Source organism: Podarcis erhardii, assembly GCF_964252035.2.
Source record: "Podarcis erhardii genome assembly, chromosome: 14".
Classification (NCBI taxonomy): Eukaryota; Metazoa; Chordata; class Lepidosauria; order Squamata; family Lacertidae; genus Podarcis; species Podarcis erhardii.
Genome location: NC_138503.1, coordinates 32,039,306 through 32,054,842, shown reverse-complemented (window position 1 = coordinate 32,054,842; position 15,537 = coordinate 32,039,306). Strand labels below are relative to the sequence as shown.

Below are 15,537 nucleotides of genomic sequence, written 5' to 3'. Positions count from 1 at the left end.
TGTTCTCCTTTGAGAGAGACAATAAAGCTACTGATTGACTTGTTCCCGGATCCACACCCACAAAGGTAACAATGGGGGGAAATAGTAGCCCTCCAGACATTGTTGGACTCCAGCTCCCATCAGCCCCAGTCAGCATGGCCAGAGGTCAGTGGATGATGGGATTTGTGGTCCAGCAACATCTGGACAGCCACAAGTCACCCATTCCTGCTCCCATTAAAGGCTCCTCCTTGAATGGAAGCCGTATGGTGCACTTAAAAAAATTATCTGAAGAAGTGTGCATGCACACTTCAGAAGTATCTGAAGAAGTGTGCATGCACACGAAAGCTCATACCTAGAACTAACTCAGTTGGTCTTTAAGGTGCTACTGGAAGGAATTTTTTTATTTTGTTTTAAAAAAATTATTATGCAGTGCACACTTCATTGCTCCTTCGCAGCCACAACTTTACTTGACCCACATCTCACATCATATGACATCAGGTGAGTGACAGGTGGGCATAGCTGGAGGAAAATGGCTGGCAAGCCAAACTGGGGGAACTGGATATTTGGCCCATGGACCAAAGGTCCCCCACCTGTGTTCTAAGCCATCCATAGCAGTATAACTACTGGAGGAAAACTATTTATTTATTTATTTATTTATTTATTTATCTATCTATTTATTTATAATATTGCATGGTAAGGGGTTGGACTAGATGATCCATGAGGTACCTTCCAAACCGTCTATAAATTGTTTTTTAATAATTGCTGTTTCTAGAGGTTTTTTTGTTGTTATTTTTATCTGTAAAGTATATACACAAAGTATCAAATGTGGTGACAGTAATAATAATACAACAAAACAACAACACCACAAACTGGCTTATAAGTATAAAACCAAATTTACTAGAATAATAGCTAGAATAGAGCTAGACTTGTAACCATTCAAACAACAAACATACTAAAGTGCCATGTGCAAGACAAAACCTAGAGATACTGTAAACATTTATATCCTGTCCTTTCTACCCAAAGCTCCCAGGGTGACAAGTAGATACATAATTCAAAACAAAACAAAGCAAATACTTTCTGGAAACAGTTCAAATGTTCTAAAAACAATTGCAATTAAAAACATTTTTTCCATCCAGTGGTTACGAGGTTACCAGGAGCAGTGTTATTCAGCTACCAAATGCTTGGGTAAACAGGTATGTTTTCAAATTTTTCCTGAATTTTAACACTGATGGCAACAGACACACTGCACTAGGGAGGGCATTCCACAAATGGGGAGCCACCACTGAAAAGGCCCTGTCATGGGTCAGAGCCAAACAGGCACCGCCAGCAAGGTCTCACCTGCTGATTGTAGGGTCTAGCATGGTTGGCATTTGGGAAGGTGCTCATTTAAGTACTTGCTGGGAGAGCAGATGTGGTTTCAGAGGGAAAGCCCAGATGAGGAGTTGGTTCAGCTCCTTTCCTCCTATTATTTGGGATGCCCCTGTTTTCCTTCTGCTCAAAGCTTTCCATGGGTGATGGTTTTCCAGAAGCTCCATTCGCTGTTTTCTGTGACGCCTTAACGTTTCCTCCATTTTGATATTTTTCTTTGTTAGTTCCCATTTTAGAACTGCTGCTTACTGTCATTTGCTTTAAGCTACCTTGAGTTGCTTTATCGGTGGTGATATAAACAAAACTATAGCAGACCTGATTTCTCCTCCGGAAGCACTCCATTCAGCAAAATCAAGTGCAGGCATAGGCAAACTTAGCCCTCCAGATGTTTTGAGACTACAATTCCCATCATCCCTGACCACTGGACCTGTTAGCTAGGGATGATGGGAGCTGTAGTCCCAAAACATCTGGAGGGCCGAGTTTGCCTATGCCTGGTCAAGTGCATAAAACACATGACATCATAAAATTAGCTCATGGAATCATAAAACTGTAGAGTTAGAAAGCGTTCCAGGGGCATCTAGTCCTACCCTCTGCAAAGCAAGAATCACTACAAAAGAGTATCTGAAATATGGCCATCCATTCTGTTTAAAAAAACCTTCCACAAAGGAGTCCACCATCTTTGGGGGGTTCCTCTGTCAAACAGATCTTACCTTAGAAAGTTCTTCCTAATGCACGTATACATTTAAAATGCATGTGTAGCAGTAAAATTAACACATGCAGTTTGTTAGAAGGAAAACAGGTTTGTTCTCAGTGATGGGAGGGGTTTTCCTTAGTAGATCAATTTACAGATCTGCGCTGTACTGTTTTAGTTCTGCAATCTATACATGTTTACATGGGAGGGAAGCTGAAAGCAGCTGTACTCAACCCCTCTGGGTGTTTTGGGACTACAGTTCCTATCAACCTCAGAAAGCCTGGCCCATCAATCACTGGAAATGTGCCCTGATCTTCATGCCATGACTAGGTGTCTTGTTTAACCAGCCTGGCAGCCTGGCAGCCTAGGTGTCTTGTTTAACCAGCCCTTAGGCTTATGAGAAGCGCATTCAGTGCTGTGCCCTTGCTGACCTTTCTAGCTGAGCCAATTACTTGCCTGGCTGGTCCTCCGAAATGCTAGCGCAAGGCTGGGCCCTGCATTAGCTGTGACACCACAGCCTGGGAAAGGAGATTGCCAGGGGCCTCAGGACTCCCTCGGAAAGGGGCGTAGCTCAGTGGTAGAACATCAGCTTTTCCTGAAGACGGTCCCAAGTTCAATCCCTGGCATCACCAGGTAGAGGTTGGGAAAGACTCCTCACCTGAAACCCTGGAGAGCTGCTGCCAGTCAGTGTAAACAGTGTAGACACCAGTGCTCTACCATTGAGTGACACTTCTTCCCCTGCATGTAAGATTTTTAAGTGGGCTGATACTGGTGGTTTTTTTAATGAATTTGTATTGTTTTTCATTACAAATAAAAGCATCTTTGGCGATCACTCATAGCCGAGTAAGATTGTCTTCCATGAACAAAAGCTTAACAGTGAGTCCGTAAGTGACTGTGGAGGCCAATTCTGGATTCACACATCCTTCCACAGTGGGGACATAGGTTTCCGGGTGGGAGTTGATCATGGTGAGGGTTTGCTAAGCATGCCTTCCTCTTAGAATGTTTCTCCCTTTCATCCTGAGTTCAAGCATCTTCAAAGCCCATGACACCTTTGGTAAAGGCTATTCTCCAGTTGGAGAACTCGCAGGTCAGTGTTTCCCAGTTGTTGGTGTTTATACTACATTTTTTTAGATTTGTCTTGAGGGATTCTTTAAACCTTTTTTGTTGACCACCAGCATTACACTTTCCATAGTTCAGAATAGAGCAGTTGCTTTGGAAGATGATAATCAGGTATCCGCACAACATGGCCAGTCCAACAAAGTTGATGTTGAAGAATCATCGCTTCAACACTGGTGATCTTTGCTTCTTCCAGTACACTGGCATTGGTTCCCCTGTCTTCCCAAGTGATGTGTAATTTTTTTCGAAGACACCATTGATGGAATCTTTCGAGGAGTTGGAGGTGGCATTTGTAAGTGGTCCATGTTTCACAAGCATATAGTAAGGTTGGTAGCTTTGTAAACAAGCATTTTGGTTTCCCTACGAATGTCCCAGTCCTCAAACACTCCGCACTTCAATCGGGAGAAAGCTGTGAGAGTGATAAAAACATACAACTACAGTAACAATCAGAGACAACCCACATCTGCTGCTGCTCCCAATTCTGCATTCAGGTGGGTGTAAGGAAAACAAGAACATTGTCCACCTGGCTCAGTACTAACTGGCAGTGGCTCTGCAGTACTTTCAGACCTGGTAGCTATTGCAGCTCTACCTGGAGACTCCAGGGTTTGGACCTGGGACCTTCTGCATGCAAAGCAGATGCTCTCTCATTGAGCCACAGCACTTCCCCTTCACATTAACGTTAGCAACGTTGCTAGCTTTCTGGGAAGGCCTTTGAATCGCTGCAGACTTGCTTTGAAGTGGGGGGCAGGAATCATAAAGTTTCTTCAACTGTTTTTGACCAGCGTGGATGATAAATCAAGCCCAATCATGCCTGAAGAAGAAAGTTAAATGCACAACAGCAGTGCAGACTTCTCCAGCTGGAATCTAAGAGCATTGGCTGAAAAAGTGAAGAAGTCACTACATGTTCTGTCAGAAACATTCATTGACAGGTACAAGTGGCTCCCATTTTAAAAATAAGCCCCGGACAAACAAACACCTCCTGGTAATTACCTGGAACACTTTGGCAGGTGTGGCGGCGGAGGGCATTTGTCCTGACAAGTTTCATCCTCCCCTCTCACAGGTGTGACTAAGAATACCTGTCCAAAGAGCCAGGAAGATGAGGTGCTTCTGCAGCCTGAATTTCTGCAAATGGATCTTGTGATTGGCCAATAGGGAACATGACTGTGCACATGGCATCAGAAACATAGAACTGCAGAGTTGGAAAGGATCCCAAGGGTCAACTAGTTCAAGCCCCTGCATTGCAGGAAGCACAACTAAGAAGGACAGCACAAGGAGAAATGGATCTGGAATGAAACCAGAGGTGGATTTAGGGCAGAACCACTCATTCCCTGCACTGGGCGCAAATCCAGTGGGGGTGGGGGGACACAACTATGACACAGTGAATTGAACAGAAGGGGAGGCAAGAGGCAGGGAGTGCCGAATTCTGGGCTTGCAATGAGCACCGCTGAAAATTTAAAGGCCAACATCCGTCCCCGATGAAACCATTAGGCAAAGCGAAGTGACTGCCTGAGGTGGCAGGTGCTGGGGGAAGGGGGTTAGGTGTCATGTGTGGAGAGTCTACCTCTACCTTCGGTAACTTCATAGATAAGAATTAACAAGCAGTTTATTTCTTATAGTCCTTTTACTCAGCTTTGTAAGCAAAAATCCACATCCCTCCACAAGGAGAGCAGTTGGCTACTTTAAATCCTTCCCTCCCCGTCGCCAGCAACATCCTGCACGCCAACAGGAAGTCCCTCCTCCTCTCTGCATCCTTTGTTCTCTAATACGGTCGGATCTCCTAGTTCCTTGGGAGGGAGGGTCAGGAGGGTCCCCCCCCCACTCTCTAATGACGTCTCTGCTATCTGTCCCCTCCCTTCTGTTTCTCTTGCCATTATCTCGTAGCTAAGTAACTCCTGCCTAAGTTGCTCTGTGTCTGTCTCAGCTTCTGGCACCTCAGGTGCCAAAATATCTTGGGCGGGCCCTGCTCATAGCTGTCAACTTTCAGATTTGAAAATAAGGGATCAGCAGCCTCACCTGTCCTGGGGAACCTCGAAAATAAGGGATCAGCAACCTCACCTGTCCCGGGGACAGCCTACAGGATATCTAACAATCCAGGATAGCAGCGGGAAGCAGTGGGAAATGGCGCTGGAATAAGGGAACTTCCCGCAAAAAAGGGGAAGGTTGACAGCTATGGCCCTGCTTGTAACTGTATCATACTATAGAGCACAAGGCATAAAGAACAAAATTAAAAGTTGCAGCAGCACAATACTTAGCCACCCTAGAAAAGGAGGATGTTTTCTGACCTGAAAGGAGTCAAGGAAGCATAAATTGCATCTGATCGTCCTGGGAATTTCTTTTTTAAAAAAATGTTCCATAAAAATCATACCAGTACCACAATAAAAGGAGCAGCACATAAGAACATGAGTTACCAATTCTACCTCTCCAAATTCACAGGGACATTTACATTGACAATGGAAGGGGAGTATTGGAGGGGAAATCCCCTCCAGGACTGCTGATGGAAGGATGTTTAAACACACCAGAGTAAAGGCTTTGCAATGTTTTTGAAGAGAGAGCTCGTAAAGATAGGACTGCATGATATTTGAGGTTAAGCCTAGAAACAATTTCATGCGTATAAAAACAATACCCACATCCGGCATATGAAGCAGCCTTGGCCACAGATCTGCTTTGCCTCGGGTCTGTTTGGCTTTATTCCCCCCCTGCCCAATATATTTTATTGTGCTCTTAAAATTAGAACAAGGAAAAAGAGAACAAAGAACAATATTTCCGGTTACAGATCTTGGATCTATTGAAAAAAATTGGCTTTGATTTGCTGCTTGCTGGTTTACTTTGGACAGGAGCACTTCACAAGAAAGGGGTGAAGAGTTGATAATCCCTCGTTTTGACATAACAGGAAAGAGTCCAGGACGCCACGGCGTTCCAACAAGCCTTCAATCTGTATTATGCTGAAGATGGAAAATAAAAGGTTGACATGGGTGGGTTAGGTTCTGATGCTTTTGCAAGGTACATTGAACATTTTGGCAGTGCCAAAGTCCACCTTGGCCATCTAGGCTGTGCCATGACAGATTTTCCTCTAGTACAACGGAAATCAAACTGGTTTGTGCTGTCTCTTGGCCTGACCTTGGCTTTCCCAGCCAGATTGGAGCTTGAGAACTTTGTGACGGAGAGCCAATGAGACTTTCCAATCAACAAAGTAACCAAAAAAGGCAATCATTTGAGCATCACATTTCAAGATGAGGAGGGGGCTCTCACAAATAAGTCGTGGCCTGGTTTGTACATAGCACAAATCCAGGGTTTGTTTAATGGTGGTTTAGTTACATTAGCAAAGTCTCTTATATAACACAAATGGAGTCCGGAGAGAAAAGAAATCTGGGGAGCACTTGCAAATAATGAACAATGGACATGCCTCAATTATTACATTATGTATTTATTTCATAAATTTTATACACCGCTTGATTGTAAAAAATACCAAAAACCTCAAAGCAGTTTACAAAAAGGCAAAACAATAAAATCAAGACTAATGTACATTCATGCTTTAAAAAGAAGAAATGTTAACATACCAAAGCAGATTAAAATTACATCGACCTTCTGAGTGTCTTTCTTGTGTTTTGTTTTGTTTTGTTGGTTACTTGTTGTTGTTTAGTCATTTAGTCGTGTCCGACTCTTCGTTATCCCATGGACCAGAGCATGCCAGGCACTCCTATCTTCCACTGCCTCTCACAGCTTGGTCAAACTCATGTTCGTAACTTTGAGAACACTGTCCAACCATCTTGTCCTCTGTCATCTCTTCTCCTTGTGCCCTCCATCTTTCCCAACATCAGAGTCTTTTCCAGGGAGTCTTTTCTTCTCATGAGGTGGCCAAAGTATTGGAGCCTCCGCTTGAGGATCTGTCCTTCCAGTGAGCACTCAGGGCTGATGGAGAGGTTTGATCTTCTTGCAGGCCATGGGACTCTCAAGAGGGGGGGACTCCTCCAACACCATAATTCAGAAGCATCAGTTCTTCGGCGATCAGCCTTCTTTAACCTGAAAATAACTTAACTGGATAAAGCTTTTTTGCAATGACCTCTTCCTTCAATCCAAGAGCAAAACTTTGGCCCTTGTGAATCTCACCCACTATAAAATCTCCTTTCCCCATTTCCTACTGCCTATCCAGAGCATGTCCAGAATTCACAAGGCACTCTTCACTGTTTAGTGGCCTGTCAGAGCAACTAGCGCCATTCATTACAGTGCACAGTTTTATCCAAATATTTATATTTCCTGACACAGGGGTAAAGGAAAAGAAGGCATTTGGTGAGTGATCCAGAGAATCCCAGTGTGGTGAGTAAATAATTGTGCCACACCTTGTGGGAACAGGATGAATAGCATGGAATGAGTAGTGTTTGCCTCCTTGAACAACATGGCCTCGGGTTACATATTCAACCTCCCTTTTCCCCAGCCCCATTCACTCATGGCACTTAGAGGTGTATCTAACCTGCTGCTCACTTCTCATCCATCCATCCATCCATTGAAAGCATCATTCATTTTACCTTGTGTGTCAGCAAAAGCACCCGGAGCCATGTAATGTAAACCCCATAATAAGCAGAAAAAGGCAAAGTGAGATGGTCACCTCAGGTGACAGAGTTTGAGGGACTGAGTGAGGAGCATAAGGAAGCTGCCTCATCCTGAATCAGACCATTGGTCTCTCCAGCTCAGAATTGTCTACACTGACTGGCAGTGCTTCTCCAGAGTTTCAGACAGGAGCCATTCCTAGCCTTACCCGAAAACCCCAGACATTGAACCTGGGACTTTCTGCATGAAAACCAGATATTCCACAACTGAGCAACAGAGCCATTTTTCAGCTTGAGACCAGCTTACTCCCGAGATCACCTTCCCCCATACATGCCCACTCAACTGTTTCAATCTGCTTATCTGGCACTGTAATACTGGTTCTGCATTTGTTAGAAATCAATGTAATACTGGTTCTGCATTTGTAGGAAATCAATTTTTAGTGTGCAATCAGCCACAGTCTGGAACTCCCTGCCTACTGATATCAGGCAGGTGCAGTCCCTGTACTATTTTCAGTACCTGCTAAAAACATTTTTGTTTAGGCAAACTTATCCAGACATCTCTCCTGCCAACCTAGCAGTTCGAAAGCACATCAAAGTGCAAGTAGATAAATAGGTACCACTCCGGCGGGAAGGTAAATGGCTTTTCCGTGTGCGGCTCTGGTTCGCCAGAAGCGGCTTAGTCATGCTGGCCACATGACCCGGAAGCTGTACGCCGGCCCCCTCAGCCAATAAAGCGAGATGAGCACCGCAACCCCAGAGTCGGCCACAACTGGACCTAATGATCAGGGGTCCCTTTACCTTTACCTTTATCCAGACATCTAGTACTCCTATTAGGAGGTGAGTATACATTGCAATAGGTTTGTTTTTGGTGTGGGTTTTTCTTTCTTCTTTTGCTGCTTTATTCTGAAGCATTTAAAAACATATCAAATGGTGGGTGTTTTAAAGTTTTAGAGATTTTGCAGGGCAGGCTGAGGAAACCACAAGGTAAAGCATTGTCTTGCCAATTTAAAATGCTTGGTCCAAATTTCAAACAGTTACAAAATGTATTTGCTGCTGTGATATCTAAATCTAGCCATTACAACCTTTCTTGAATTTATTATAATATTATAATTTAATGCATTTATTCATTGCTAACTGTATTTAAAGACTCAAAAGGACTTCAGTTGTGGAGAGAGGGGACATATACATATGCAAATACAAAGATTTAAAACAGCATCAAAAGGGACCGCTCTACAGTTGAGGTGGCCCCGAGGAAAGGTCTTCCGATCAGCCCCTGTGGGGTTTCTCTGTCTCCGGTGAGGGACAGCAGCAGCAGTTTTCCCCAAAGCTGTAGTGGCGCTATATTGAAGGGTTCGTAAGCAGATAAAAAGATGTTTCCAAGCTGCCTGGGAAGAGGATAGCAGGTACAGCTCCAGATTTGAGATGGCAAACATCTTCACAATGGTGGGGCCCTCAACAAGTGCCTGATTCTGTTACATTTTCTTCATCATGGTAGGATTTTGAGCTAGTCACTGATCTTGTTTGTTCAACTCCTCTTTTCATCTTGATCCTTCCAGATCAGGGATGTTGCTCAATTTTGGGGAAGTGACCACAGTTCTGCTTGCATTGGGGGTGTTGCCAGGAGGAATTGATCCCCCTCGGGGCTGAGTCACTCACTGGGAAGAGTCATTCAAAGGTCCATCATGTTAAGCCTACAAAAGGTGTTAGATATGTCAACAGATAATAGGGAGAATGATGGCTGTGCTTTGAAAGGGCAAAGTTGGGCAGTGAGATGAGCCAGTGATTCACTCCTTCAAGCAGCATGGGGACAGCGGTGCCAACTTGAATAAAATATTGGGGGGCAGGTAAGCCCTGCCCTGCATAATCTATTACAGTCATATGTAATGGTTATGAGTGGGTTACTTGTGCGTAAATTGCCTTCAGTTTAGTTAGATTGATTGCTCAACCAAGTTTAGGGTTAGAGCTCGCCCTCCGTGACCTGTTAGTCACTTGCAGAATCCGTCAGTGGGCGTTTCTTGAATCTCTTCCAGCATAAAAGCTGTTTGACCCCAAGTCTCCTCCTATGTTCCCTGCGCGGAACGCGTCTGCGCAAGTAAGGGGACGGCAGGGGAGTGCGAGCGCTCTCTCCGCTGGTTTCGGTTGAAGGGTCTTGGAGTCCTGACACCGATTCCTCCATCTCCCTCTCCTCTCTATTGGTGTCACGCTGAATTCCTTCCCCCCGACTGGTTCCCTCTCTGGCATTGCTCTGGAGCCCTGCCTCCGCTTCTCGCTCTGATGTCAGTTCCCTGACATCATACATTGGGTTACAGATTCATCAGGTTGCGTTTTTTCGGGTTACGGACCCGCCGAAACCCGGAAGTACCAGAACAGGTTACTTCCGGGTTTTGGCAGTCACGCATGCGCAGAAGACCAAATTGCAGCCCACACATACGCAGACGTGCAGCTGCAGGTTGCAAACACTGTGAGTTGCAAATGTGCATCCTGCACAGATCACGTTCGCAACCCGAGCATCCACTGTACAAGATACAGCGCATACACACACTATTTGAATGGCAATGCCCATCAACTTGGAGCATACTCAACCTGTGAAATACTCTAGTATGCACCATGGTACATAAGGATTCCAATGCGGGAGGGAGCTGTAGTGTGGAGGTATTGATCCTGCAAGGAAGGGCATCAGGCATGAAGTAGAACCTCAGCCTTGGGCCTACCTTCTTCTGGGAAGATGCAGCAGCTGATCAGGCAGGTCTTGGCCTTCCTGTTTCTTCTTCCTGCCTGATGCGCTGCCCCCTGATAACCACAGAACACCCTCTGCCAATCCAACCTGACTTGCAGTGATCTGTGGCTGTGAAAACTGACTCATCCAAGGCAGCGGCAGAGTAAGCCACTTGGGCCCCTGGGGCAGGGGTGGAGCGCGCCTCCCATAGGGGCAGGGTGCACTGCGGGGCCTCCGGAGTCCGCCTGCCTCCTCCCACTCAGCCACCCTACAGCTGGGGGAGAGGCAGCGGGCGGACTGTTTGGGCAGAGCGGAGCCTGCGTGCGCCCAAGCCACCACGTCTCTCCCAGGAGAGATGTGTGGCTCGGGCACACTGCAGACCCTGTGGTGAGCTCCACCCGGCATTTTGTCACCCTCCCCCGAGTGGTGACACCCAGGGTGGCCCGCCCCCACCGCACCCCACTTCCTCCGCCACTGATCCAAGGCCCTCCAAATATGCTTAATTTTGCTAATGGCTTGACCGAATCTGGTGAATAGCCCTTCTCATCTTCTGCCTTCTGTTCGCCTCTTTCTTGAACTCCCACTTTCTTTCTCTGTTCCCACTCTGTCCTTTGCATCACCTCTTGCAATCCTCCATCACCAACTGTCTTCACACTGACAGCACAGAGAATCATCGAATTGTAGAGTTGGAAGGGACCATGAGGGTCATCTAGTCCAATCCCCTGCAATCTTTTGCCCAACATGGGACTCAAATCCATGACTCTGAGATTAAGAGTCTCATGCTCTACTGACTGAGCTATCTTACATTAGACTTCTTCATGCAGCACAGAGTTAAACTATGGAACTCACTCCCACTAGAGGCAGTGATGGCCACCAAGCTGGATGGCCTTAAAAGAGGATTAGATCAGGATTTCCTCTGCCTTCCTGTTGAGTCTCTGTTTCCTGGGGTACAGCCAGAACTAATGGGTGCACACACAATATCTCATCCAGTTGCCAAACCTTTCTTTAAAAAATAAAAATAAAATTGGTTGATTATTCACCTTAGGACAGCAACTCACCTTGCAGTGTCTAAGAATTGGAGATCCTTAGATGTGGACTTATTTGAAATCTGGCTGGCACAAGTCTGGGGCCTAATTCTGATGGAAAAAATGACCAACGAGATCCTTGAGAGGACATTTTTAAAAAACCTGACAGCTTTAATAAAATTTAATAAAATTGCTTTAACAAAGGAACATGGATATAGACCAAGGAAGACTTCCTGTAATTTATGGAATGATACATATATATATAAGCATAATTATATAAGACATATTAAAGACAAAACAAGAGGTCACATTTAAATTATATATATGTATATGTGTGTGTGTGTGTGTGTATATATATATATAATGTGACTTCTTGTTTTGTCTTTAATATGTCTTATATAATTATGCTTTTTTGGACGATGTCAGGGGAGTTGTAGGGGTGGGTGGAGGGAGCGAGGAAAGGAACATGTTTCTGCCTCTATCGTTACGAAAAACCAATAAAGAAAAGTTTTTAAAAAAATAATAAATAAAATAAATAAACAAACCCACAAACCACAGGGTGCGGTTGGCACTTGACATGTGTCCTCTCACTTCAGATGAAGGTATTAGAGGCAGAGGGGTCACACCCTGCCTTCATAATGAAAAGCAGAGCACTTGGAGCCTGTCACTTTCAGCCCAGCACACGAGGAGAAGCAAGCAGGTATGTACCTTGCTCAAAAAAGATGCTTCGTGCTCTGCTTTCCTGCCCTTTGCTAGATAGTTTGGGGAGTTTTGTTGCTTGAAGGGAAGCCTGCCCTTTCCTGTTTCTCCACCAATCTCTCATCTAAACTGCAGCTCACCATCAAGCCCTGTCCATTTTTTAAACTTGCGCACATTGCGAGAATCAGCTGAAGTGCTATCTAAATAATAAATATTACTACTATTATTATTTAAAGCGCTGACAGGGTTACACATAGACTCAAGATATGGATTTTTAATGCACTATATTGTGAACTGCTCTGGCATCATTGAAACGAAGAGGGGTTGAGAAGCATTAAAAAAAAAAATCCTTAAAGAGAAGCCAAAGTGTTGTGGGTTTGGTCAGTCAGACACAGTTTCTAAGGTCAAAGGTGGACTCTGGAATTCTGGAGCCTTGAGCGAGGACAAAATTTGGCCCCAACCCCCAACCCCCCAATATTTCTTATTTTCAGAATAATTGTATTTGGTCTAGTTGCTTTTTAATGAATCGTCACAGTGCTATTTTTCTAGAAAAAGAGGTGCTGCAATGTGCCATGAATGCCTTCCTCATTCTCTTATAATGGCAATGGCACCCATCTGAGAGGTGCTGGCACTGAGTTCCGGCATGTTCCAGCTGGAAAAAAAGCCATGGATCTTCTCAATATTATTATTCTTTTGCACCCCCTTAGCTTGGTGCCCTGAGCTGGAGAACCACCCATAATTGCCTAAATCCATCGCTGCTGAGGTTTCTGTGTTTGCAAATTCTGGAATGCCTTTAATGCTGCGTTTCTAATTAATTTCCTGTTCTTTTGATGATCAGGGAAACCTGAAGAAAATTATGACCAAAACTGAAATAGGTTTCATTTATTTCTTTGTGTGTGTTTTTTTCCCTAGAGAGAGCAGATTTAACCATGGGGAGGGACCCATTTGGAATAATCCTGCGTCGATCAAGAGTATTTGCTTGCATTGTTATGGCTGGTGAGTACAGTTATGTTTGGATGCTGTCAGCTCCAAAGATGTCACTGAAATTCACCTGAGCCAACCTGAGAAGATTGACTGGCTAATGATGGGCAAAATAGAAATTGTAAAAACAAATACCGGTAGCTAAACACGGCAAATCGCTGAGGTGAATTTTAGATAATATTGACAGGCCACTGAAGGGTGAACTATAAATTGTGAACAAATAACCAAATACAACAAAGCGCTGAGGTAAATTTTAGAGAGTCCTGCTTGGGCAATATGAGAGGCAAAAAGCAGCTTCGTAATCCTCTGAAGAGAGGTTTCTCAGGTCTCTAAACTGCCACAAAACTTCATCATGGAGCAGGAGCAAAAATAGGAGTTCCAGTTTGGGTTTGGGGAAAACTTCCAAAATATTTTGAAGGAAGTAAACTGTTTTGACAAGGTATGGGAGAGATTTTTGGGGAACGGGGGAGGATTGGGGCCTTTAAATTCTTCGGGGGGGGGAGTCCTTTTTTAAAAGCTTTTTAGACATTTCCCTAATGCTCCTAGCTGTGTGGGCTGGGGGGAAATCTCATTGCAGTGAGGAGTGAAGAGATCAGCCTTCCTTTCCTGTGCACACCTAAGTTTATTTTAGGACAAACAAGATAACCAGCTGCATGCTTCATTCAAGAGAACATCTAATTTGAGCCTCAGTATAGCCCTTTTCTTTATGGATTCACATCTGGGTGTTGCCATCATATAATTAGAAGAAAATTAGAGCATGCAAAAGCAAATGATAGGAGGGCATGTTATTTATATTATATGTTATTAATTGTAAACCCTCCAGCTTTTTTATGGACAGAAAGAGGGAGACACCTCTAATGCCCCATTATTCATTCTAAGGATGACTGGCTGAGAACCACCTTCCACATTTGTATGGTACATTGTTGAAAGCTCTTCTCCCACCAATTCTGTGCTGTATTAATTTACTCTGCAATAAATTCCAGTCTCCCACCAAATGTAAAGCCAGGGGGTGCTTGGTCTGCTAGTAAAGGTACAGTGGTACCTCATTTTTCGAACGTAATCCATTCCGGAAGGCCGTTCGACTTCTGAAACGTTCAAAAACCAAAGCAGTTACTGCCATAAGCATTTACTTCCGGAAAACTCAATACGGAAGCCGTGTGGCATGTTCAACTTCAGAAAAGCGTTCGAAAACCGAAGCAGTTACTTGTGGGTTTTTGGCGTTCGAAAACCAAAATGTTCCACTTCTGAGATGTTCGAAAACCAAGGTACCACTGTACTCTGGAAAATCACAAAAGTCATTGGTTATCAGTACTTCAAAATACATATTAGGGAGATGATGGAAAAATTGATGTCACTCAGGTGCAAATGATCAAGTCTGACAAGCAGCTGCTTGCTGGGCTCTGGCATCTGTCTGCCAAGAAAGCAGCAAGTTCTCTACTGAGATGCCGAGATTGGTCACAGACAAATGGGGAAAGAGCGGTCAATCAAAGGATAGCAGAATAAATAAACTCCAACGGTGAGGTTGCCTTCTCCACCACACCCGGGACAGCAGTTTGTTAGTTTAGCAGGCCCAGGAGTTGCCCCACTCTGCCTACTGGAAGGGCCAGCTTTTCCAACAGGGGGGGGGTGCACAACATGTGCCGCCTCCAAGGCCTATCTTCTAGCATCACACACCTAAGTGCTGTATTGTCAGAACCCCAGTTTATGCCAAGCAGAGCAAATAACAGCTTTGGGGACTTTATTTGTTTTTGCTGCTGAAGCAAAAGAAGCATTTGACAAAGGACATTTGCTGGGCCAGATTTCCAAAGGTGAGCTACATTTGATTCGAAGAGGTGTGTGGGTTTTTTCCCCTGAAGCCTTATGTGTCTTTCAGGTTGGGTGATGGCAACTACTGCCAGTTCTGCGCTGAAGTTTCCAGTAAGTATTTTCTTGGCTTGTGTATACTTGTTGGGCTTTCCTCTTGCTATGGAGGGGCTGTAGCTCTGTGGTAGGACACCTGTTTTGCATGCAAAAGGTCCCAGGTTCAATCCCAATCCAGGTATAGCTGGGAGAGACTCCTGCCTGAAACCCTGAAGAGCCTCTGCCAGTCAGTGTAGACTTCCTCCAAAGAATTCTGGGAGCTGTCGTTTGTTAAGGGCACTGAAAGTTGGAATAGGAAATCCCTATTTCCCCCTCCCAGAGCTACATTTTCCAGAGTTCCCTGAGAAGGGTTGATTGTTAAACCACTCTGGCAATTGTAGCTCTGAGTAGGAAACAGGGGTGTCTCCTATCAACTCTCAGCACCCTTAACAAACTACAGTTCCCAGAATTCTTTGGGGGAAGTCATAACTGTTTCAAATGACATCATAGAATTGTAGAGTTGGAAGGGACCACAAGGATTGTCTAGTCCAACCCAACCCCCTGCAATGCAAGAATCTT

The 15,537-nt window shown here is 44.7% G+C and overlaps 1 protein-coding gene across 1 annotated transcript in view; it reads left to right on the top strand.

The window, feature by feature from the left end:
* The first annotated feature begins 12,035 nt into the window (after positions 1–12,035).
* LOC309329470 (mesothelin-like) overlaps positions 12,036–15,537 on the top strand; it is a 28,974-nt gene continuing 25,472 nt past the window's right edge. The window contains exons 1-3 of the mRNA XM_081840254.1: positions 12,036–12,139; positions 13,051–13,134; positions 14,993–15,036. Of these exons, the coding sequence (XP_081696380.1) occupies positions 13,068–13,134; positions 14,993–15,036 (111 nt within the window). The 5' untranslated portion in view covers positions 12,036–12,139; positions 13,051–13,067. The remainder of the gene's footprint in view (positions 12,140–13,050; positions 13,135–14,992; positions 15,037–15,537) is intronic.